The sequence below is a fragment of the Pogona vitticeps genome, chromosome 7, assembly GCF_051106095.1.
Source record: "Pogona vitticeps strain Pit_001003342236 chromosome 7, PviZW2.1, whole genome shotgun sequence".
Lineage (NCBI taxonomy): Eukaryota > Metazoa > Chordata > Lepidosauria > Squamata > Agamidae > Pogona > Pogona vitticeps.
Window position 1 is genome coordinate 3832588 of NC_135789.1, and position 24785 is coordinate 3857372.

General features: G+C 46.8%; 1 protein-coding gene across 1 annotated transcript; it reads left to right on the forward strand.

Annotated features, from left to right (window-relative positions):
• The first annotated feature begins 241 nt into the window (after nucleotides 1-241).
• KLHL17 (kelch like family member 17) lies at nucleotides 242-23204 on the forward strand. The gene is made up of 12 exons (XM_020782269.3): nucleotides 242-376; nucleotides 8832-9091; nucleotides 9615-9736; nucleotides 10473-10694; nucleotides 11381-11497; nucleotides 11861-12074; nucleotides 12232-12376; nucleotides 13471-13638; nucleotides 14526-14614; nucleotides 16237-16310; nucleotides 17335-17516; nucleotides 18646-23204. The coding sequence occupies exons 2-12, from the start codon at nucleotides 8881-8883 to the stop codon at nucleotides 18872-18874; spliced, it is 1773 nt and encodes a 590-aa protein (XP_020637928.1). The 5' UTR covers nucleotides 242-376; nucleotides 8832-8880; the 3' UTR covers nucleotides 18875-23204.
• The last annotated feature ends 1581 nt before the right edge of the window (nucleotides 23205-24785 follow it).

Below are 24785 nucleotides of genomic sequence, written 5' to 3' on the forward strand. Positions count from 1 at the left end.
GAGCCACCTTTCCTTTTATTATTGCTGGAACTGGACCGGGGATAGTGTGCTTGTGTGTCTCTGTCTGTGTGTGTTTATTTTTTTTTTTCCTCCCAGTGCGGGTGGGGAGGGGGGGAAAGCAAAGAAAGCCTGGCACTCCGCGAGACTAGCCCTTGGTTTTAGCATGTGCAGAGAGGAAAAAGCCTAAGGAAGGGGAGAGGACCGTTTCTGCAGAGTCGCTTCTCTCTCCCATCATCCGCCCTCCCCAACCCAGCTGGAAAAGGATCTTTTTTTTTTTCCCACCGGGAGAACTTTCTCAAAAATCCATCAATCTGGAGAACAAAGTGCCTGATCACGGAAAGCACCTCTGCTTTCTCGCCCTGGAGGTGTCAAGCGGGTGAGTGAGCTGTATAATAATAATAATAATAATAATAATAATAATAATAATAATAATAATAATAATAATAATAATAATAATAAATGCCCAACCTTTAAAACAAAGCAGAACCCCGTCTCCCGCGGATATTGGGGGGGGGGGGGGCGGCGGCGGCGGCGGATTGGTTGCAATTTCCAAACAAAGCGAGGAGCGGTGCGGGTTTTGCAGTCCAAGCGGGGGCTTGTCTACTCAGAAGTCAGCCCCAGTAGATACAGAGCATTTACTCCCGGGGTAAACGTGCATAGGATTGCAGCCTCCGTTCATTGCAGGAGAAAGAGTGTGGCTTGTGGGTGTTTTTTTAAAAAATAATATGTTTGATTTCTTTATTATTATTATTTTAATGCAAGCTTTCAGTGTTGCAGCAAGCTGTGGATATACCAGGAAGGTGTCCAGTTCCTGGATGGGCTGGACGAGGCTGGAAAGGGGGCGAAGATTGTAATTTCACCACTATCCTCCGTTTCTCGGGGGGTGGGGGGCTGTTTTTTGCTGCACACGCGTTCTGCATGCAGTGCAACGCTTGGGGGGGGAAATATCAAAGTGTGCTCGGCGCTGTACATCCTGACCTAAACTAAACCGCTACAAAGGGCCACAATATTCCTGATAGGGGGGCTAGCAAAATTTTTTGGAGGGGGGGTCTTGGAGGGGGGGGCGAGGGGCAGGGTTGAAAGGCAGAGAGAGCATGCATTTCTTTTTTGTTTGCAACCCGCTGCAGTGGAGGCTGGCTGGCGGGGGGGGGGGGTCGGGAAATGCTGCAGTGTGGAGACACTTGACCAGATTCAGCCCGGCTCCCTGATCTGCTTTTTGCTAGTGTGGTGTGTTTGTGTGTTGCGGCTGGGAGCCTAGACACGCGCGCTGGTGTCCCGGCTGGAGGGTTATCCGAGGTGACTGCCGTATTCAGACAACTGCAGTCTCTCGATCTTTGGAAATGATCTTTAAACTCGGGGACTGTGCTTGGAAAAAAAATGCGGATTTGCATGCAGCAGACTTCGCGAGGTGCCTTTATTTGTTCGCGGGGCGGGGGGGGAGGCTGCGTGCAAAACCCTTTAAAAGGGGAGTGAAATGGGAGGGGGGGCAAATGCAGTCTCTCTCTCTCGTTCTCTCCCCACCCCTGCCTTCGCAAAGCTCCAGTTTTGCAGTATTAGAGAAGCCTTCATTGCTGTTGCCCAGAAGAGATCAGATTCCCCCCACCTTATTCTTATTATTTTTTTAAGTTAAGGAGGCCCTTCGAGTTGCAGAGCCTGGAAGGAGCTCCCCTTCCCCCTTTTTCTTTCTAATAATAATAATAATTTGCCTTCCCACCCTTTTTGCAAACAGATCCAACCCGGTTGCTTACTACTCTGTGTATGTTTGGAACGACCGGTGTTGCCTAAACATTCAAACTGTTGAAAAGACTGGTGGGAGAGCAATAATAGAGTTCTTCCTTATTATTATTTTTTTTTCATGTATTTCTGTGTCCTAGGAGATCTGTTTTGTCTGGTCCGATTAAAATTTGCATCTGTTCCAGCCCTCTCCACTGATAAATGCCCCCCCCATCCCACAAGAAAACCCCTGAATGTTCTTAGAGCCTCCTTTATGGTCTTTAGTCTTGTGGAATAGACCACTCCCCTTCAAAGTTGGAAAGGAGGGGGTACTGATGGATTTGAATCCATCCGGAGAAGGGACTGGAGATGGGGCTCGTGAAACTTGCAGCAAGGGGGGCTTTAGGAAGGGAACAGGCAGGACGTAAGCTGAGAATGGGCTGTCTTTGTGGTGGAGCCGTTGCAGGGCCCACGCATGACAGCATCTGCTCACCGCATTCATACATTACTTCTCCAGTCGGTCACTTAAAAGCCTCTTTGTTAAAGGGAAGTGCAGGAGGGAAGTGTACATGTTTGTGTGCAGACCAGCAAACTAGCTGGCATTTTTGGTGCTCAAAGTAATCTAAAACATTCCACAGGTTCTTTGATTTTTGTGATGGTTGGAAGGGGGTTTTTTAAAGATGTATTTTAGCAGCAAACGTCTTCCTTCCTCATATCCCTGGTTAGATTTAAAGCAGCTTAACTCTTCCTCTTTAGAAACGATAGTTTTTAAACTCTGGAATAATAACTGAGGATTGAGGGAGGGGGGAGGAATGCAGGTATAAAGCAGGCATGCCCAGAGAGTGTGGTGTTGCCTGCTGTTAAGGATGAATTAATCCGATAAGAGTTGATTGCGTATTTCTTTGTGGCATCTATATCCTGACTTTCCTCCAAGATCACTATCTTCATTGAACTGCAGAGGTGGAAGGGACCTTCTGGACCATCGCGTCCAGCGCCTGTCCAGGAAGCCCAGTGGGGGGAATCGAACTCTCAACCTCCAGCTCCACAGCCAGAGACCTAAACCACTGAGCTATCTAGCAGTTCATGTTCAAGACAGTGTGCATGGTGCTTCTGATTTTTGTTTTAATTTGCTATCATCAGAACAACCCTATGAAGTCAATCTGAGGAATAATGACTAGTCCAGGGTGATCCAGTGAGTATTGTGACCGAGTGGGGATTTGAACCAGGCGTCATGAATCCTAGGTCAACATCCTGATCTCCACAGTGGGCAATATGGAGCTCTCCGGATGTGAGCAGTTTAGCTCTGATCCATCATGGCCATGGTGGAGCTTATAATTCTTCAGCTTCTGGAGGGACACCGGCTTCCTTGTCTCTCCTCTAACTACTGCATCATACTGATTTCTCAAAGCTAGTGCCTCCCCAGTGCACCCAACACTGCCCACTGGACCACACTGGGGTTGCCCACTGGATCTCTGCACAAGGAACCATTTTGACCTGGTGTGCACCCGGTTGACCTCCAAGGCAATCAATCCACCACCCACAATCCAGCGAGATCAGGATTACTTACCTTTCAAAGAGTATTCCCGTTGTGCCTCTGTATCGGTGCCTGTTCGAAGCAGGCCTCCTTCCAGTCACCCTTCTCTGGAACAAGCTGTTCTGCCACCTCTCTGCAAGAAACACAGTGGGATTGTTCAGTCTCTTTTAATGGAGATGCAGGAAATAAGGAGATTGCCCGTGGGGTATCTGCATGATCTGATCTCAGTTTTTGATGCCTCTTTATGAAATTAACCAGTGAACATGCTGGGCTTCAGCCAAGTTGCAGTAGCCGTTGCTCTGATGGAGTGAAAACTTTGGCCCATGTGATGTAGTGTTAAACAAATTATTGCCACCCCAATGAAGGTGGGGGGGGCACAGCTGCTGGCACTCCCTAAGCATGGAATTCCCTCCATGGTGAAATACCTGCCCCCAGAGCAGGTATCCCCATTGTATCCCCATTCCTATTATTGTAAATCTGTGTCTTAGACTCCAGACTTTACTATGGCTTCAAACTATACTAACTGCAAGAGGCCCTATGGTCTAGTGGTTAGTGTGTTGGACTAGGATTTGGGCGACCGGAGTTTGAATCCCTACCTGGCCATAAAACACACGATGGGCCAGTCACATCATCTCAGACTAATCTACCTTGCAACGCTGTTGTAAAGTAAACAGAGGAAGGGGGAAACCAAACAGGCTGTGTTGAGCTTTTTGGAGAAAAAGTGGAATATAGAAATGTGGCGGAAAACACCTAGTGAGTGAAGAGCAGATTTCCAACATGCCAATCCCTATAAATTAATATTAAGGTTTCTCTAAATAATAACTCTGAGCCGCACACTTCTAGTATTCCCTTAGTAGGCATATGGACTCTCAAGTGTCTACGTTTCATGGTCTTGAGAGCTACAGCTCTGATAAACCAACATAATTTTCTTTTAATATTTATTATGAGTGAATTGAAAAATATGTTGACTTGCTCGGACCACAGCCTCCCGGGATCTCTGGATCTCTACTTTGTCCCACATGTTTCTGAGCACCTACGATCTGACTGGGAGTGATTTCAGGGTGGTACCCCCATCCACTTGAACACGTCATAACATGCCACCATAAAATGTCATGCTGATCCCTGCAGCTGGTATTGGAAAGCTACCTTTGTTAGCAACCGAGGGTGATTAATTTCACGGTTTGCGTCATGTCCTGTTTAACAAGCACGGCTATTTTTAAACAGAGAGGGAAGATTTGCATTTCAGAGCAAAAAGGGGGTTGGAATAAAGGTGAGCTCAAGACCAGAAGCTGGGTGAGAAATGCAAACTAAGCTCATGCAAGAATCAGACCAGGACCCGGTGGAGAAGAGCAGGACTTTGAGACTAAAAGATGCAGAATAGTAAGACAGGATAAGAGTGCCTCTGAGCATGTACAGAATGTCATTCACGAATGGCTGCATAAGCACACAGTGCAGAATCCGTATTTCTGGTTATGAAGATAAGCTGTAAAGAGCCTCACCCTACATTTGAAAAGTAACCTGCTAAGATAAGTTAGAAAAGCAATTCATTGTGTTAAACTCTCTGTGTGTGTGCGTGCGCGCACACCCTTTAAGAAATAACAGTAGAACCTAGGTAAAGATACTTTTTCCACCAATGAAGTGAGATCATTCTTAACCATTGGCTGAAACCTGTTGCTTAGGGTGTTCAGATCACAAGTAGAGTAGCCCATTTGAGTTAACAGAAATTGCCGAGGGGTTGACTCACCAAATCCTCACTGCTTCAGTGGGCTTACTCTAGTGCAACATCCTATGCTAAGCAACTGGATTTCAGGCATAGATTGACTTTTGAAATGTAACTTTGCGACATGCCCATAAGTCACTAGGAACAGGAGAGTGACAGGACTACATTGCTTTTAACACAGCACTTCTCTTCTCTGATCCTGCTACAGAAGCAAGAACGCTCCCCACTGACACGCCAGAATAACAACATTGGCCAGTTACAGCCTGATGTGATATCACACACCCCACCATTTTAGGATCAAATTAAACTCTTTGTGGAAATTCGGGTATCTGTTGTCCTCCAATCTGTCTCAAAGGAGACGCTCGGAGTTGGTAGCGTAAATAGAAGACTAAATTCTCCTTCTGTGTCCCAAAGGAGCAGCTTGGAATATATTTCTTGTGGCTGGAGCACAGAATAGAGTCTTTCTCCACATCCCATGCCCTCCGTATATAATCTTGGGTGTTTATCCATGCAACGTATGTCCTCTATATCAACAGGCATCCCTTTGAGCTTCTGGCTTCACTGACGCAGAATAGAGCTCCTTCAGAAATATTCTGTCTTGTGTTTTCCTTGTCATCTCCCTTAGCCTTAAATGGGTAACCAGAGCAGCTGCAGATGGGCCGGCGTACAAGACTTTTTGCTTTATTCTGAATTAGGCCATTGGTCCACCTACCTCAGGAGCTTCTGCATGGATGGATGGACGGTCCAAAGGTTCAGACAGAAAATTCCCCCCCCATCCTTTCCTGGAGATGGTGGGGACAGAAGATGCAAACCTCTGCAAGTCAGCCCTGGGCTCTACTGCTCAGTCATGGTTTTCCCACTGAAGATAAACTAGGAAAGATACTTGTCCTCATCATTCTGAATAAAGGGCTGGGATAGATAGGAACAGAAGATGCCACCTTGCACAGAGTCTGGTCAGTCCATCCAGCAGGTAGATTCTAGCTGGTTAGTGCCTGCTTGGATGGGTAGAAGTTTTCTAGGGATTCACTCAAAGGAATCCCTTGGCAAGCCCCAACTAGAGGTGTCAAGAATTGAACCCAAGCCCTTTTGTTTGCATGGCTTTTGGTTCACAGAACCTTGCCTCATAAGTTGGACCTAGTCTATTTCTGGGCTTCGGGCATCATGGCATGGTCTCAACTAAACAGCTGTAGTACTCCTCCTTGTCTCGGCATTTCAGGACCAGGGAGAGCTCCCACAGACAAGAAGAGTTGACCTGATGGACTCTTGAAACCCAGTAGACTCCTCCTTCCATCTAAAGGAAAGCTGCGTGGTTGCCAGAGGCCCCTTGCCTGTAGATCAGTGCTTGCACTTCTGGCATGCAGCCTTTCTGCTCTGGTGCTGTGAGGTCGTCCTATCTTCTCTCCTCCTGTAGGACCTTCAGAGAAGGGCGGATGGTTGGACCGTTCAGGCCCGTTGTCTACAAGAAATAATTGTTGTGGCTCCTTAGAGAAGACTGTGAGAAGCCTAGTAGATTTGGTGGTGGGGGGGGAAACAACACAGAATATTCTCATCCAGTGGGATGATTATAGACCAAGAGTGGGAAACCAGCAGCCACATTTAGTCTTGATGTTATCCGTAGCCATATCCCAATGACAGGGAGGGCCAAAGACAGGAGGGGGAGATTCGAAACAGTTTTGTTATGGGAAAGGGGGCGTGGCCTTCTGGCGAATCCCAAGAGGGCCAGGTTCAGCCCAAGGGCCTGCAGTTACTGACCCCCACTTGCAGAGACAAGTATTGCAAAAAACAGAGCCCTCACTGTTCTTCCCCCTGGGATGTGCATGATCGCTGGTATCTTGGCAAAAAGAAATGTAAATGTCCCTTTCCTCGGAACCTGCCAAATTCAAGCTGCCCTGGGGTGGGGGAAGCAGGGGCCATCCACAACCAGCCAAGATTATGCCTCGCACTTCTGCTCCTTTCATTAATTAGAGAGTATACCAAGCATTAAGCTTTCCTGGCAGCTTTTAACTTCACAGCTTTCCCTCTTTCTTTCATCCTCTTTGCTTTAGGAGCAGCATGGGAGGGGGGGCCTCTTGGGAGTTGCATCCATTCCGTCCCTATTCACATCTTTTCTCATTTGAGACAAAGGCAGGAGTTCCCTCTTCTTCCATCGCAGGGAATGCTGCGTCCTCCCCCCCCCTTTCCAGTCTGGCAGGAAGCTTGAGCTCTCGGCTGCCTCTGTGTGCATCTGTCGACTTGGTTTCTCTCTGTTCCCTCCGTTTCCTCCGTCATCCTCGCTGCCACCTCCCTCTTTTCTTCCAAATTCATGCCCTGCTGTTGGCAAGGATAAATTAAAGTCCTTTTCCTAGCTGGGGACTGGTTATTTTTAGACCTGCCCGCGTACAGACACATATGCACACGCACGCCTCATACCACGTAGAGTCAGCAATGTGCCAATGCCTGCCAAGAGTACAGAGGTCGGCTTCCTGTGTGAGTGTCTGAGTTGTAGAGAGAGACAGATTTGCTACCGGAGTGGAGGGGTGGTTGGATATGAAAAGCAGAGCTGCTGCATCCTTTTTATTATCATTATTAGCAAAATCCTTGAATTGTTAGCAAAAGAATGGCACTCTGTAATTTTTTTTGGAAGGCAGGAATCAGAGACGTCTTTTGCTTTCTATCCACCCCCCCCCAGCGCTTCAGACTGAGAACTTAATTGACTCCCTTAACTTCATAGTTCTATCCATGTTTTTTTTTTCCTGATCCCTTTTTAAGGTTACATGTGAATGCAGGGAATGTTAGTTGCCCTTTGGAAGCAAAAAAGGCCATCTCCTCATGGGTTATGGATTACGTAGTCTATTCTTCATTGTGCCCACGCCATTTCTTAAAACAATCCATTTGGGAAGTATTTTGGTTCATCAGCTTGCTGCTGTTTCCAGGTTGCTTTATTTCCTTTTCCCCACAACTTCTTTTAGGAGACTTTTTTTAAAAAAGCGCAACCATGGATATTTTTATATTGAATCGCTCAGTGGTTTCGGTTTCTGACTGCGGATCCAGAGGTTGGGAGTTCGATTCCCCCCAGTGCCTCCTTGACAGCGGTTGGATTTGATGATCCATAGGGTCTCTTCCGGTTCTGCAGTTCTACAATGATGATGATGATTGATTGGGTTATATGCTCAATTCATAGCTTACATTCAAGGGGGAAACAGAAGGCAATGAAACAAAGCAGAGTAATGGCACTAAAAATTATGACACTGGGAGTCTGTTGTCATTCCAGAATATTTTCACACTTATCTCTTCTGTTCAGTTATGTTCCTCTTACAGGAACGTCCTTTTAAAGCAAATTGCCCTGAAGCCTAACCTGCATCATTGTTACTCTGTCTGAAGGGTTGGTCTTAGGGTGGGAAACACCACAAGCAGCAGACAGAACCAGCCAAGCCCTTATGGGTTCCTCAAATCACGCATGTGTCTGTACGTGTGTGTCTTGTGTTGTGAAGTCCGAACTGAGTCATATAGACCCTGAGAGGGCTTTCAAGGTTAGGAGTGGTTTTACCTGTTTCCTTCTCCCAGTGAGTTTCCTTGGCTGAGTGGGGATTCGAACCCTGTTCTCCAGAGAACTAGTCCGTCACTCTATCCCTTAGACCGCACTGGGATTCTCACATTGCCTGGCCCTGGCTAAACTTGAAAAGGCACAGACTATAGTACAAAAAAGTAACTTTTCCCAACTCTAGATAAAGTCTTTCTCTTTCTGGAACGTCCAAGAGAATTTGAAGGTTTGGGATTTGTTGACTCTGATTTTGATTCTGTAGAAGGAAACCTCTCTCTCTCTCTTTTAAAGTCCTCGTTACAAGACGAATAACAAATTGAATAAACGAAACTGTGTTTCCGTAGAGAGGCCGAAAGGGCGCTGCCGCGAGCCAGGAACGACCCTCCCGCAGCCATGGAGAACGGGATGCAGCTCCTGAACCGGGATGGCCACAGCATCTCTCACAATTCGAAGCGGCACTACCACGACGCCTTTGTGTGCATGAACCGGATGAGGCAACGGGGCCTGCTCTGTGACATTGTCCTGCATGTGGCCACCAAAGAGATCAAGGCCCACAAAGTGGTGCTGGCTTCCTGCAGCCCCTACTTCCACGCCATGTTTACAAGCAAGTAACTCTTTGTGCCTCCTTTTCCCTGCTTCTCTTGGGCTCTCTGTGTAAACTGTTTGCTAAGGGTGGCAGTTTCAGATTGCTTAGGCTATCGATCCCATAATTCCCCATTCTGGGAATTCCACCTGACTTACAAACACCTTTCAGACACTTAACTGTGGCTCACCTCGGAGACTAGGCCTAAAGAGAGAGATTTTGAGACTGAGCTAGGCCTAGCTCCACCCAAATGTCCCTTCTGCGTCCCGGTGCTAGCTGGGAATTTTCTTTCTTGTTTTGGGCTGCTTTTTCGGACCGCTAGTGTGTCTGGATCAATTGTTATCCATTCTTGCAGGCAGCAGTCCCCCAACCTCTGAAGGACTATAGAAGTAAAAATAGATGGTTGTTGGGGTTTTTTGCACACAGAATAGCAAGGGCTTTTGATAGCAAACAGAAGCGGCCAGTTTTTATTAAAACCCTGCTTGTGAATGTAAAGGGTCAGTGTCACACCTCCCATTTATCGTGTCTGTTGTTGTTGCCGCAGATGAGATGAGTGAAAGCCGGCAGACCCATGTCACGCTCCACGATATTGACCCACAGGCGTTGGAGCAGCTGGTCCAGTATGCCTACACTGCAGAGATTGTGGTAGGAGAAGGAAATGTGCAGGTAAATCTGCATATATGTGAACAAAGTCTCCCCAGGATTTTCATATATATATGCATTTGCAACCTAGGAAAGCTGGCCTTGTGTTGGCAGCTTGGGAAGCTGTTGCAATGGTGGCTGGTCGTGAACAGACATGCAGAGAATTGAGCTGTGCTTTATAAATTTAATAGCTGGCTGCAGAGCCAGAGGTTGGGAGTTTGACTCCCCCCGCTGTGCCTCCAGGGAAAAGAGCCAGCCCGGGTGGCCTTGGGCCAGCTGCGCCATCCCAGGGATCCCCTCACCCCGTAGAAGGGAATGTGTCTTCTCTATCTAGAAAATCCTGGAAAAGGTTGCTCTAAGTCAGAATTGACTTGACAGCATGCAATTAATATTATTGTATGTCATTATTGTATGTCGAACAGTTAACAGTTATGCCTGTCTCCTTGTATGGTGTGTTGGCCTCACCCAGTTGTGAAAATGAGCAGCTACAAGCAGGCATGGTGCTCTCATTGGTCCATGTAAGGGTTGCACAAATATTTAAGTGTTTACCTTAAAACTGAGGTGGGTGAAGTGCAACCTATGGACTCAGCAAGCAAAAGATGGCCGTCTGTGTTTAATGCCTCCCAGGCTTGCCCTTCTGGGTTGCTAAATATATATATATATTGTATATTGTTCCAGAATGGAAAATGGCACCTTACCAAAACAGCAGGAGCCAGGCAGAAGCCCTGCATTGACCGTCCTGCTTGCTCTTCCCTTACAGACACTGCTTCCTGCTGCCAGCCTCCTCCAGCTGAATGGGGTACGGGATGCTTGCTGCAAATTCCTCCTGAGCCAGTTGGATCCGTCCAACTGCCTGGGCATCCGGGGCTTTGCAGACACGCACTCCTGTAGCGACCTGTTGAAGTCGGCGCACAAGTACGTCCTGCAGCATTTTGTGGACGTCTCCAAGACAGAAGAGTTCATGCTTCTGCCTCTCAAGCAGGTACGATGGGATCGTGATTCTCACCCCTTCTGCCCCTGTGTTCAGGGAGGGTTGTTTCAGAGTCTGGTTATGCACTCCAAAGCCATCATTCAGACGTGCAAAGAAAGCCCACCAAAGTCCGGGCAGAATTTGGCACAATTGATCGGTTCTATTTTTTTTCCTTCTGGATTTACCCTCTCCAACCAGAACTGAGTATCCTGGAGTGGAAGAGCCTGTTTGGGTAAATAATGCTGGGCTAGATGAACCTGGGGGCTTGATTTTGAGTAAGGCAGCTTCGGTTGTGAGCGTTTTTCAAAAACAGGGAGATGTCCCCGAAAGATAGAAAGCTCTAAAGCCAGTAGAGGAGGATGCATGTCAATGTTTATTTTTATAAATTACATTCAGTGTTTCCATGGAACGTCCTCTCCACTTTTTGATGGCCGGTTCATCTTTGAACTTGGCAAGGATGAAGTAGGAATTCCATGGAAAGAAAGGGCCGATCTTCGTTTCTAGGTCAAGAAAAATCTGTGAATTACCCCAACATTCTAGAGGTTTATGTCAACTTTCCTACTACACTGAAAATAAAGTTTCTGGAGCCTCTTTTCCGTCTTGTTTTCCCTTAAAACTCGACACAACCTTTCTTTGTTCTGGCTGTTTCCAGCTCACCTGGATTTAAGTGGATGTTCTGTTTCCTCCCCACTCCGCAGGTCCTCGATCTCATATCCAGCGATAGCCTCAACGTGCCCTCGGAGGAGGAAGTCTACCGAGCCGTCTTGAGCTGGGTGAAGCATGACGTGGACAGCAGAAGGCAGCACATCCCCAGAGTAGGTGGCTGGGCGGATTGCAAGGCTGTTCATGGAGAGAAAGAGAGAGAAGTTGCACATTTTGTAGCCAAGGGTTTATTATCGTAACCTTGATGGCCAAGCCCCAAATGGTGGTTGCTAGAACTCAGCCCTCCTCAGCCCTTCAACTTAAGCTGTTGCTGCAGTTTGTCCCAGCGTTGAATAGTTTCTATCAAGATCTTAAAGCTTAGAAAAAGCCCCTTTTCTTCCCGTCCTATCCTCTGTAATGAAACTGAGCAGATTCGCTCCCCCTCCTCAGCAACACCCCAGGTGGATCATCGGTTTTCACTTTGCTTTTATAAAGTTGTTTTTCTTCCTCCTCTCTTTCTTCCTCCCCCTCCCCAGCTCATGAAGTGCGTCCGCCTTCCCCTCTTAAGCCGGGACTTCCTGATGAGCAACGTGGACACGGAATTGCTGGTGAGGCACCACTCGGAGTGCAAAGACCTCCTCATTGAAGCCCTCAAGTACCATCTGATGCCTGAGCAGAGAGGGGTCCTAAGCAACAGCCGAACCCGCCCCCGGCGCTGCGAGGGGGCCAGCACGGTCCTCTTTGCTGTGGGTAAGGACCGGACCAGACCAGCCGACTTGGGAGAAAGTGACTGAAGGCATTTGCCCATACAAACACAACAGTAAAGGGGGAAAAAAAGGGCTTTCCCTTCTCCTTGGTGTTCTGCCAGCTTCCAGCCTGCCATTCTTTTCCCTGCTCTTTCTTACAGGCGGGGGCAGCCTCTTTGCCATCCACGGGGACTGTGAGGCATATGACACTCGGACAGACCGTTGGCACATGGTCGCTTCCATGTCCACCCGTCGGGCCAGGGTGGGTGTCGCCGCCATTGGGAACAAGCTGTACGCCGTTGGAGGGTAAGAAGGAACTGTTTGGCCAAAGAAAAACTGCTCACTCCCTCTTCCCCCCCGCCTCAGTATGCAAAAACACACACACAACCCACCACCACCACCAAATCCTAAGAATAATGAACCTGAGTGAGAGAGAATACTATATTTAGGATAAGTCTGATGACATACAGAAACCATTGATCAGGTTTTTGGGGGGGGGGCAAATGCTGTATCAATTTATTATTTGTGTATAAGCGCTTTTAGATTGGCTTATGTAGCAATTGGAAAAAAAACAATAACCCCGTCCACACCTTCAGGCTTAAGGATTGGAAAAGGAACAACACGAAAGGGAGAAAGAGAAGAGGAAATCATGATGACGCAAGGACAGGTTCTTCATATTAGGAGGTTTCTCAGCCCAGTGGAAGCACGAGAAAAGCCAGATGGACCTGCCTTTCTAGGTGGGCAGAGCCTTAATTCCACTGTGTCCTTCTTTTAACATTTATGCGCTCTGGAAATAAGTGCTTCCACTGGTCAGGGACGTGGTGGCGCTGTGGGTTAAACCGCAGAAGCCTCTTTGCTGCAAGGTCAGAAGACCCGCCGTTGTAAGATCGAATCTACATGACGGAGTGAGCTCCCGTTGCTTGTCCCAGCTCCTGCCTAGCCATTTAAAAGCATGTAAAAATGAGAGTAGATAAATAAGTACCACCTCAGTGGGAAGGTCACAGCGTTCCATGTCTAGTCACGCTGGCCACATGACCACGGAAACTGTCTATGGACAAATGTTGGCTCTATGGCTTGGAGACGGGGATGAGCACCGCCCCCTAGAGTTGGACATGACTGGATTAAATGTCAAGGGGAACCTTCACCTTTTCCTGGTCAGTGTTTGGAGCACCACGTAATCCATTTCATTGCATGATTGTAGCTTCTTGTAATAATGAGAAGCCTCCTTTACTTTTGTTGTTTTTCTCCCACTATGCCACTATCATCATTAATCATCCTTTCACACCCAAATATCTGAACGATATTTATAGGAAAGCTACTCCAGTCCTTGGTTATTTCGGTTGCCCTCTAGGTTCTTTTATTTATTAATTATTATTATTATTATTTTTCCCGTATTGCAGCTATGATGGGACATCGGACTTGGCCACAGTAGAATCCTATGACCCCGTTACCAACTCTTGGCAGACAGAGGTTTCCATGGGAACCAGACGGAGCTGTTTAGGGGTGGCGGCTTTGCATGGGCTCCTCTACGCGGCCGGAGGGTATGATGGAGCATCGTGTCTCAATAGGTAAAGTGGATTTTATCTGTGTTTGCTTGCCATCCTCTTCGTCTCCTGCATCCCTGGCCTTGATGTGCAAATATCTTGAGGTCTGAAGGGTCCAGCAGGCACCCTCGAGCCCAACCAAGGGCTCCAGAAGCATCTTATTAACTCTGAGCCTTTTGCTACCTAGTTTTACGTCTTTTTGAATTAATGGATGTACACAGTCATTAACACAATTCGAGATATGAGCTGTAAATCAGAAAAGAATGGGCACTGTATAGTTAAAATTGAAGGAGCAAGTGCCTTCATTAAAAAAAACATTAATAAGCAAAGATTTTTATAGGCATTGGTCTACGAATACAAAAATGTTGGATTAGAGAATAAATTTTTCAAAGTCTGGAACCGCGAAAACGGCAAATGCTAGAAGCCTAAAGGCCTAAACCTAAATGATGGTTCCAATTAAAATAAATCCCACTGAATTAGCTGTTGAATCTTGTGCAAATTTGATTGATTGTATTTATTGTAATGGAGGCTAGCAACTGGATTTTGGCCTTAATGCACTGGGAACGGAGGGGAGTAGGAAAGGACTTAAAAGTTGGCATTTCGGTAATCTTTAATTTGTTCAGAAACTTGTGAACTAAGGATGGAACAAATGCTTTCAATTTTTCTCAGCTACCGCAAGGCGATTCCTTCTTCTTCATTCTTTCAAGTATGAATAGATTAGGCTTTTCCCCCATCAGCTTTTCCCCCATCAGCTTTTCCCCCATCAGCTTTTCCCCCATCAGCTTTCCCCCCGCAAATCTTCTTGCATTTTATATTTTAAAAACTTGCATAAAGTGTCTTGCATAAAGTACTTCTCTTTCTCTCTTCTCTCCCCCCCCCCCCCATTCCTCTTTTCTTCTGGCCTGCTTTAGCGCTGAGAGATATGACCCTTTGACAGGCACATGGACCTCAATCGCAGCCATGAGCACCAGGAGGAGATACGTCCGGGTTGCAACGTTAGGTAAGGTTACCTCTGAGCTCTGGAAAAAGAGAGAAAGTTTCTGCTGTTCCAAGAGTGTGAAACTGACTGCCAGACTGGGCCTTTTCAGGGAAGTTTTAGGAAAGCTTTATTATACTCATGTTGCAGTGGTTAAACTGCAGGACTGCAGTCCAGACTCTGCTCAGGACCTGAGTTCGACTCCGACAGGCTCAGGTAGCTAGCTGGCTTGAGGTTTGGCTCAGCCTTCCATCTTTCTAAGGTTGGTAAATTGAGTATGTACCTCGCTTGCTGGGTGGGAGGGGAGGAGGTGTAGCTTGCATAATTAATGTTAATTAACAGTGCTTTAAGCACTATGGGGCATTATATAAGCAGCATACTTTGCTTTTTTTTTGTATGGAAATCTATTTGTTTTCCTTATGGCTGCATACAGTGTGTTCCTTCTGCTCCATTTTGCCAGTCCCAAAACCCCAGGGGCTTCAGAGTCATTAGCCTTCCACTCATGTGTTCAGCGCACTGTCGTCATGACACTACACCACAACCCCCCCCTTTTGTGCATCATCTTCCAGAGAACAAAAAGCTCTGGACATAACAGCTGGAGCACACAGGCGATGGTATAACTGGGAGGCGAGGGACTTATTCCCGTACGCGGCCCTATTGGGGCATTGCCATCTCTTGCTCACATGGAAGGATTCAGAAGACTTCTGGGGAGTGTTTAATATTTGCTCCCCCTGCAGTGGACAAAGCAGACCAGTACACCCTGTTCACGCTCCGTGAGATAATCCTTTCCAAAGGGAGACCGACTCAGAACTGAGATGCAGACTTTAGTTACTCACTCCCGTGGGGTTTTGGGTGGGTGTGTTTTCCCTTACATGTGTAGCAAGGCCGGCCCTGCCGTTGTGTGAACAGAGTTCAGATTTTCATGAGGAAACAGCATACTGTTGGTTATTTAATTTAATGTGAATTACTTGACCTTCAGTAATTTTATTTTGTTACTCCCGAGGATGGAGAGACGTGTTTAGGGAATCTTTCTGCCTTTTGTGCTAGAGTTGACTTTGCTGGCTTTCAGTACTGTGGATGTTGAGGTTGGTGGGCGGAGCGGTGCCATTTCGTCTTCTGCCTCAGGTGGCAGAATGTTGTGGGGCTGCTCGGGATGCGTGGCCTGGTTCTCATGGCGTGTTGGCCCCCTGTAAGCCTCTGTGCACAGCTCCCCCATGGGGTGAGCCATGGAACATCAGGGCTTCCAGAGGAGGCTGTGCTGAAGCGACCACTTGGCCTCAGCTTTGAGGCCCTTCATGATCAGCTTTTGTCCTGAATTCAGATTTGCTCCTCGGTCAAGGCTGGCCTGAGGCATTTCTCCACAAGAGGTGAAACAGGTGCCCTTCTTCACCATGTCAAGATCCGTAGGGTATATCTAGCCATGTTATTTTGGTAGGCAAGGTGAGAAAAATCCCAGAACTCCTTTTCCCTTTGACTGGCAATACAAAAATACAGGAATAACAGAGCAAATAACTTAGCTGACATTGCAAACCAGGTTTCTAAGTGTTTCTTTCTAAGTTGGTCCCCAGGCTAGGATTGCAGCATCGTAGCTTGTTTCTTCATGAGTTTTTCGTATATAGGTGTCTTTCCCCTTCTTGCCTCTACAGATGGCAACCTTTATGCTGTCGGGGGATACGATAGCTCGTCGCATTTGGCAACGGTGGAGAAATACGAACCTCAGGTAGATGGGGAGGAATGTAACAAGGGAGTGGGAGGTTGTGGGCATCCTTTGACTCTGGCGGGAGGGGTGGGGGTGACACTGAGGAAAGGAATAGAAGTCCTTTAGGTTGCAAAACAATTGGCAGTGCCAGAGGAAGACACACTTATGCATGCAAGATTTTGAGGAACTGAGCTGCGTTCCTGCTTTCATCTGTTGATTGCAGTTGCGGCTTACTGATTGATCCAAGGTGTGGTTCCATTTATTTTAAACTGGGCTAAGAAATAAGCTAATAATAAGCTCCCGTCGCTTGTCCCAGCTCCTGCCTACCTAGCAGTTCGAAAGCTTGTAAAAATGCGAGTAGATAAATAGGAACCACCTCGTTGGGAAGGCAACGGCGTTCTGTGTCTAGTCGCGCTGGCCACGTGACCGCGGAAACTGTCTTCGGACAAACGCTGGCTCTAGGGCTTGGAGATGGGGATGAGCACCACACCCTAGAGTCGGTCATCATCATCATCAGCATCATCATCATCATCATCATCATCATCATCATCATCATCATCATCATCATCATCATCCTGACTTATGGACACCCTTTTAAGGATTTTTCAAATGGCGAGTACTCAGAAGCGATTTTCTGCAGTTTCCCTGGAACTGTGCAGCTTGCCCAAGGCCACAGAGGGTAGCTCTACTTGTAGGAGGCCCAGCGGGGAGTCAAACTCCCAACCTTTGGCACCACAGTCAGATACTGAAACCACTGAGCTCTCCAACCAGTAGAATAAGAAACAGAATGTGGTAAATGAAGCCACGGTTTGCAAACACACTTCAAACCATGGTTTCTGATTCCAGTGTACTAGCAGATTATGACCCGTGATTTCTCAGTTCAGACATTACACCAAGCCACAAGTTCAGCTTTTTTAATGCATGGTTTGTCTAGTCCTGGAGGTCTAGAAACACTGAGAAAGAGAAGGGGAGCTGGGGGGAACAAGTTCCCTTAGTCCAAACAAATCTTTTTCTTTCTTTTTTCTGCTTTGCTCTCTCCTATCAGATTAATACATGGACTCCGATTGCCAACATGCTCAGTCGGCGTAGCAGTGCCGGCGTGGCTGTTCTGGAAGGGATGTTGTATGTCGCGGGAGGCAACGATGGGACCAGCTGCCTTAACTCCGTGGAGCGCTACAACCCGAAGACAAACACATGGGAAAGTGTGGCGCCCATGAACATCCGAAGGTAGAGACACTCTTTTTCAGAGAGGGGGGGGGCTGAGTTCCACCACAGGCTCCCCAACTCTGAAGGCTCTGGTCCTGCTAGATACTGAACGAATTTCAGTTAGCGAACACATCCTGTGCGAGACCTAGTCAGACTCCTGTTTGGGGAACAGCTGTTAGCCTTTTCAACCAAAGAAGCTGACCGTTTCCTGTACAGACTGTTAGACCGAATGTGCAAAGGGTTCATGCGCATGCAAGGTGCTGGCAGCAGGATTTATGGCCTGGCCTTTTCCCACACCATTATGGCGCTCTCTGCTTTCAGGTGATAATGTCAGAACAGGTTGGAAATCCAGTTCTACCAGGCTTTCTATAGTCTTCTATACTAGTGGTTCCCAACGTTAGGTCCTCAGATGTTCTTGGACTGCAACTCCCAGAAATCGAAGGCTCCCGGGAGTTTCAATCCAAGAACATTTGGGATTCCAAAGTTGGGAGCCACTGTTTTATAGGATCTTTAGTCTAAAAAAAGAGAATATTCTCTTTAAAAGAAAAACAGCTTTCTTTACTGTCAACTAGGCAAATGATCCCTAAATGGGGTCCATGCTCTCTAAAAGACTCCCTCTATGAGCCTCCCCGGGTGTTCAGATCATCAGAAGAGGCTTTTCTCTCAGTCCCACCACCTTCACAGGTATATATGGTGGGGACACAGGAAAGGACCTTCTTGGTGGCTGTTCCCAGACGTTGGAACTCCCTCCCACTGGAAGCCAGCCTGGCCCCGTCTTTGCTGTCCTTCCACAAGCAGGCAAAGATCTTTTTTTCCAGACAGGCCATCTGAGAGGCTTTTTGTTGTTGTTTTTTTAATGGATTGTTGTGTTCTGTTGCATTTAAATGTGTCTTTACTATTGATTTTATTAACCATTTTTAATATAATACTTGTTTAATTCTTTTTAATATTTGTATACTTACTGTTTCTAGCTTATAAACATTGTCTTTTTAATGAGATCAGCTGCCTGGTGGCCTTTTACGCAGAAAAGCGGTGTAAAAATGTTTTAAATACATAACAAGTGTTAAATATCTGGAGAGCGCCTGCTTGCCTGATGTGGAGCAAATGGCCCTGCAGTTGCTGACGCATCCGGTCTGCTTCCCCCTCTTAGGAGCACCCATGACCTGGTGGCGATGGACGGGTGGCTGTACGCGGTGGGCGGCAACGACGGCAGCTCCAGCCTCAACTCCATCGAGAAGTACAACCCGCGCACGAACAAGTGGGTGGCGGCCTCGTGCATGTTCACCCGCCGCAGCAGCGTGGGCGTTGCCGTGTTGGAGCTCCTCAACTTCCCGCCCCCTTCCTCGCCCACCCTCTCGGTCTCCTCGACAAGCCTTTGACAAAGAGTCCCGCGGCGCCTCGCCTCGCCCAGACTGCAGCATCTGCCGGAGTGCAAGAGCCGCCTGGCCTGACCCCGGCGGCAGCCGCTCCCTGTGACGTGGCATCGACGACGAGGGGGACGAAGAAGAGGTCGGAGGTGTAGATGCTGCGTCAAGACTCTCTCTCTTTTTTAGTGTTAACTTCTTCTTTTCCTCCATAGGGGCCTTTTTCTGGCTCTTGCGGGGCATCTCCGAGAACAGATCTTGACGATAACCGCCCCCCCCCTTAAGACAAAAACGTCAGCAGCCTTCCTCGTTTTTCATCGCCTTTTTTCATCTTCGCTCCACCGATGTCGTCGTCGTCGTCAGGTCCCTCTCGACCGGCCACAGCAACGTGGCTGCTGCTTCCACAATCGGATTCGAACCTCGGGCTCCGCTTTTGCACCAAGGAACCTAAAAACAGCCATGATGGGATGCAAGGGGGGGGGGAAGATGCTTGTCTGCTAGCAAGCGGAAGGTCATTGACGTTGCCCTGCGCCAGCAGCTGAATGTGAAGCTGTGAATGTCCTGATTCGCCAAAACTACTTTGCCAAGCCTCTATAGCGCACTGTTAAAGACCGTGGGGGTGATGCCTGTTCCGCTAGTTTCTGTCGAAAAGGATGCCTTAAAATGAAAAACAAAACCAGGGCTGGAGGAGACGGTAGCATTGTGAAACCTCTCACATTGTCTGTGGTCCTTTGTTCTCTCTATGTGGTTGTATGCCACCCTCCTCTGCCTTTCCTCATGGCGTATTTTGGGGGCATCCACCCACATGCTGGCTCTGTTAAATTCTCCCCCCCATGCCCACCCCTTGGGAAGAAGCAAATCTTAAAGGTAGACTGCTCTCTGACAAGGCTGCTCCTAGGATGATACTTGGAGAACAGCCAAAGTGAACAAGGCGGAGCAGATTGCACCTTGTATTCACATGGATACACGTTTCTTGGATTTTATTTTTATTTTATTTGTGTTGCGATTTTAAAACTCTTTAATTGGCTTTCAGTTTTCGAGCAGATCTGCTAACTTCTTTATTTATTATTAATTAATTTATTTTATTTTTCTTAAGAGGCAGGGTTGTGGAAAGGAAAAGACAATTGCCAGGGGTAGCACTTGTTTTAAAGAAACCAACCATACCTATATATTTACAGCTGTTATGTATAGCTGTGTACGTTTTCATAGGCAGTCGGCTGCAGATCTTTGGAAACTGTATTGGAGGGGGGGGAAGGACTTGTTCAGAAGTTCTGTTTAAATGATTGAAATGGTATCTGGCAATATAGACTTCCTATTGGAATGAATGAGAGAAAGACATTCCTCACACCTCTTTTTGGGGGGTTCAGAATGAAGGTTGCGCAACCTTGTGTCCAACCTCCACTCCTTAGAGGGCGTTATTGCGTTGTGTTTCTGCTGTTCATCTCAGGGTGCTAGAGCCCCATCCATTTCAGAGTGGCCTTGTGCAATGCTCCTTGGCTCCTGCTCTTTTCAGGACGATCATCTTGCGATAGCCATTCATTTCAGAGTGGCATCGTGCCGTTGGCATCCAAAAGCGATTTTGTGTCCGGGTGCTATTGTAAAACTCTCGTCAGGTCCTCCTCATTTCACTATGCTGTTGCAACACTCCTCATCAAGGGATGACGTGGACATGTCCTCTTCAACTCCTCCTCCTAGCCCGGTTGGACAGCTCTTGTTGATTTCAGAGGGCGCACTAGGTTTTCATGTTAACTTTCATTTTGCGCCAGTGGCGCTCTCAAGAGGAAGACTTCTCGGTAAATTGTGACCCATTGTCCTTTGGTCGGGAAAAAGGACTGGCTGTGGAAAAGCTTGCACCAATGGACGTGTGACAGAGAGTACGCAAGGAAATAAGAAAACGCCATAGGTGCACAAGAAGAACCTGCATTGAAAATGCTAAGGTTCCCACACTGACCTTCCCCCCCCCGGACCGCAATCAACACTTTGCTTTCGATTTTTACTGTACACCCCAACGGTTCTATTGCTGGAGACTTCCCAACTCCCAACAAAGCCTCTCTTTGAGAGCAGGGGAAAGGAGGGTGCTTAAACAAATGTTTCCCTACGTTATCCATTGTTCTCTAAGGTGCAGCTTGAGGATCCTCAAGAGAGAGAGGCAGAGGGAGGCTGAAGCCTCAAGATTGACCAGCCCCATTTCAGCCACTGATCGACTCCAACAGATCATACTTTGACTCCTCACTAGCCTTGGGATTGTTTTGGAATTGTGGCCTAACTGATCTAGTTAAAGACTTCTAGTTTTTATCTGTTGATTGATTGATTCATTTTTATTTATTTATTTATTTATTCATTTTCAGTTTCACATTATTTACTGTTTCTACTTCTGTTGTCTCTTTGTCCTTCCCTATTTATTGGATTAGCTCTACTGGTCATAATTGGTATGTTTTTTTGGGGAGGGGGATAGCTGATATGTAACACAGCTGCATTTCTTTCCTTCATTTGCATCCTTGGTGTTTGCATGGAGGGAGCAACCCGTGGTAAAATATTGGCTGTTGTATTTCTGGGCAAGGGATGAAGACTTCAGAGTTTCAAAGGCAGAGAGATTTCAGCGTGAGGCTGAAGGCAGTGAGATTGCCATTGAGGTCAGAACTTCTTTGGGCCTAAGGACGACAGGGATCAAAAGCAGACCTTGGAAAAGCCGTGGTTTTGGGATTCAACTCTGGCATGAAGTCCAAAACAGTAACTTTTAGGAGGCGTGAACTCCACGAAGAGGGTGAAGCAGAGGGGTGCCAGAGAGTTTAGAGCAGGCCTGGGTAGCTTTCTCCCAGGTTTCTCCTCTCCTGGGATGCGGTTTTCTCAGGAGTTGTAGAATTTAGTGCTGGCTCCATGTAAGACTTAGAGAGCAGGGGGTAGCACTCCATAGATTCAGAGAGAAAAACTTCACCACCCTTAGCCCGTCTTCACAAAATGACACGTGGTGTCTTCTCAATGCACTTTTTGGAGGAACCTATTTAGCCCTCCATGCAGAAACGCCCAAAACAGGGATGGATGGGTGAGTCGAGGGAAAGGCACATTTTCAGGGGAGGGGGCAAAGGGTGCTTGTAAAAGTAGCTTTTGAAAATGCAAGCACCAAAAACAACCACCCCTGGGGGTAGTAAGCATTGCTGTAGCTTTCTAGTTGCAATATTTTTTCGGGGGGGGGGGAGGGGAATACACATAACTGATTTTTATTTTAAGAGTGCCTTCTCTTGTTATTTTTGTGCTTGTGGCAAGTCCGGTGCTACAACGGTGGCCTCTTTGATCACCTTCTCGTGTTGTTTACTTTTGTCACCTGTGTAACACCCTTGGCTTAGCTGTGATGGTGTGGGATATGAAAGGGTTGCCCAAGGATACGTTGATCCTTGTGCCTCTGAGTCCGTGGTTCCCAAACTTTTATTCTTCCAGGCGTGTTGGACCTCTGCAGTTTGGATGTCCTTACCCGTGGGGAAATGAGATAATGGTATAGATCCTCTGTGCATCTTCGTTTATGGAAGATGTTGCTTTGGAGAGGTGGATGCTGATGTGTTGGTTCTCTTTTGCATTCAATCCAACTATGTCTGGAGAGGAAATACACCCTGAATCAGCTCATTAATATGCCATTGTTATGTCAAAACTAGCTTCAACCTGTTGACCTTCAGGATGGAAGGAACCGCTGGCATCTGGCCCTACTACGTAACGCCGGAAGGAAGAAGCTCCGCCAGTTGTAATGTGCAACAGTGCAGAGCTGTGGATGCCTTGATAAGCAAAACTGTGAAGTGTGTACCGTTGCCATATGGAGGGAAAATGCAACCAGCAACCTCTCTTAAAAATGTCTGTGTGATGATGTGTGCTTTTCATTTTTCCCTTTTCTGAGTTCAAACCACTAGCCCAAATTAACTAATCTTAACATGACTTTTGAAAGTGCTTTTCATCCTTGGTGGTTGTCCGCCACCACAGGCCTTTTGGGGTGTGTGTGTCTTGTTGCCCCGAGTTTGAATACGTATTGTCCGTGGATTGCCACAAAAACAAGATGAAGGACAAACAGGAGGAGATAGATCTGTAAAACCATTTCCTCCTCAACATCCTTTTGGAAATAACAGGCTCTGGCTTAGCCATAGAGCAAGTTCCCAGCTCCGTTACCCAACGTTAAAAGAGCCTTTTTCTTTGTTCACTTGTTTGTTTGACTTGATCTGTAAGTGTGTGTCACTATATTTATGTGCATTTCAATGTTATTTTGTGTTTCTCAATTTTTGCACTATAACGGGTTGGGGATATGAGCAATACAAGCCAGTGTATAAAATAATAATAACAATAAAAAAGTTTTTCTTGAATACCATGATCCCTCTCTCTGTCATTGATCTTGATTTTTAATCCACAGGCCCTCTAAGCTACATCATGGACTGCAACAGTTCCCCCAAACTAAATCGGAAGTCTGTTTCTGGTTTTGTAAATCATTCTAGTTTTCTGACACCTCCAGTCTCTAATGTTTTGGGCCAAAATGTCCGTAGTCCGCTGCATGTAGCAAGTATAGAGGCCATGTTCATGTGCGTGTGTATATCGCACACAGACCTGCCAAATTTTCCCCACTGAAATGATTCTGTCATGCAACTTCCAACTCCCTACCTGAAGGGACCAACATGTGCAATTAGTATTAGCACCTCACCTGCTGGGCCATCTCCACGATTTGTTGTTGTTACATGCTGTCAATTCTCAACTTACGGTGACCCCATACATGAGCCATCTCCAACATGTCCTGCCCTCAACCGCCCTGCTCGGCTCTTTTAAACCTGAGACCTGTGGTTTCCTTTAAAGAGTCGATCCATCTCATATTGAGACTTCCTCTTTTCCCGCTGCCTTCCACCTTTCCCAGCGTTACTGTCTTTTCCAGATAATTCTGCCTTGTCAGGATGTGCCCAAAGAAGGACAGTCTCATCTTCTCCATTTTTGCTTCCTGAGAGAGTTCAGACTTGATTTGATCTAGGACCCACTTGTTCATCTTTCTGCTGGCATATTTTCTAGTGTTGCAACACAGCCTTCTGTTGGTGGAGGTGAAAACTTCCTAGAACTAGTTTTGCTGACATGGGCTGTTTTATATTCTCTTTGGGGGACATGTTGTATTCACTGTCACTGTGACCTGCTGCCCTTCAGATGTTACCAATGTGATTTTCTGGCTTTCCAAAGCATTTGAAGGCCGAAACATTTAGATAGCTCACTGTTTTGAGATCACTGCATCACCCTTGTGCTTACAGAACTAACACAATTGAATGGTTTCATGATCCGGCATAGGTTGAGCCAGGAGAGGGCGTCCTAATACTCTCTTCTTAAAGATGCTCGGGTTCAACGAAGTTCACACAGAACTAGGTGTTCCCTTTTTCTGTGTAAAAACATCAGTAGTTTATCTGCATGACTCCCAGCATATGGCTGCATCCAACTTTAAAGAGGACATTCCTTTATTTAATGGTCTCCTCTGTTTTGAGGGCTATTGGCCCCAAGTGTGATTTAACAGTAAAGGATGCTAAGAAGCAAGATCCAATGGGACCAGTCCTGCTTTTGTCCCAGTCTTTCTTCTCCCTAGGGTTCCTTCCAGCTGTGCAGTTCTAAGATCGTAATGATGATTGTTATGTTGTTAGTATTCAAATATATTCAAAAATACCAGGCACAGTCAATCAAAACTATAAAACTGTTGACTGGTATTATATAACATACAAATTTTAACCAAAAATCTAAGGATCTGTTAAATATCGGCATAGTAGGTATGCTGTTCCTAATATTGCTGTTTTTTATAGCTCTGATGGTGTGATTTCTGAGGTCTGCAACTGCTTATAATACTGTGTGAAATTTCTTGAAATTATTCCCAAAACCCTGATGACTATGTGGACCTTTGAAGTGCGTTTCATCCACAAGCGAGATGTTTCAA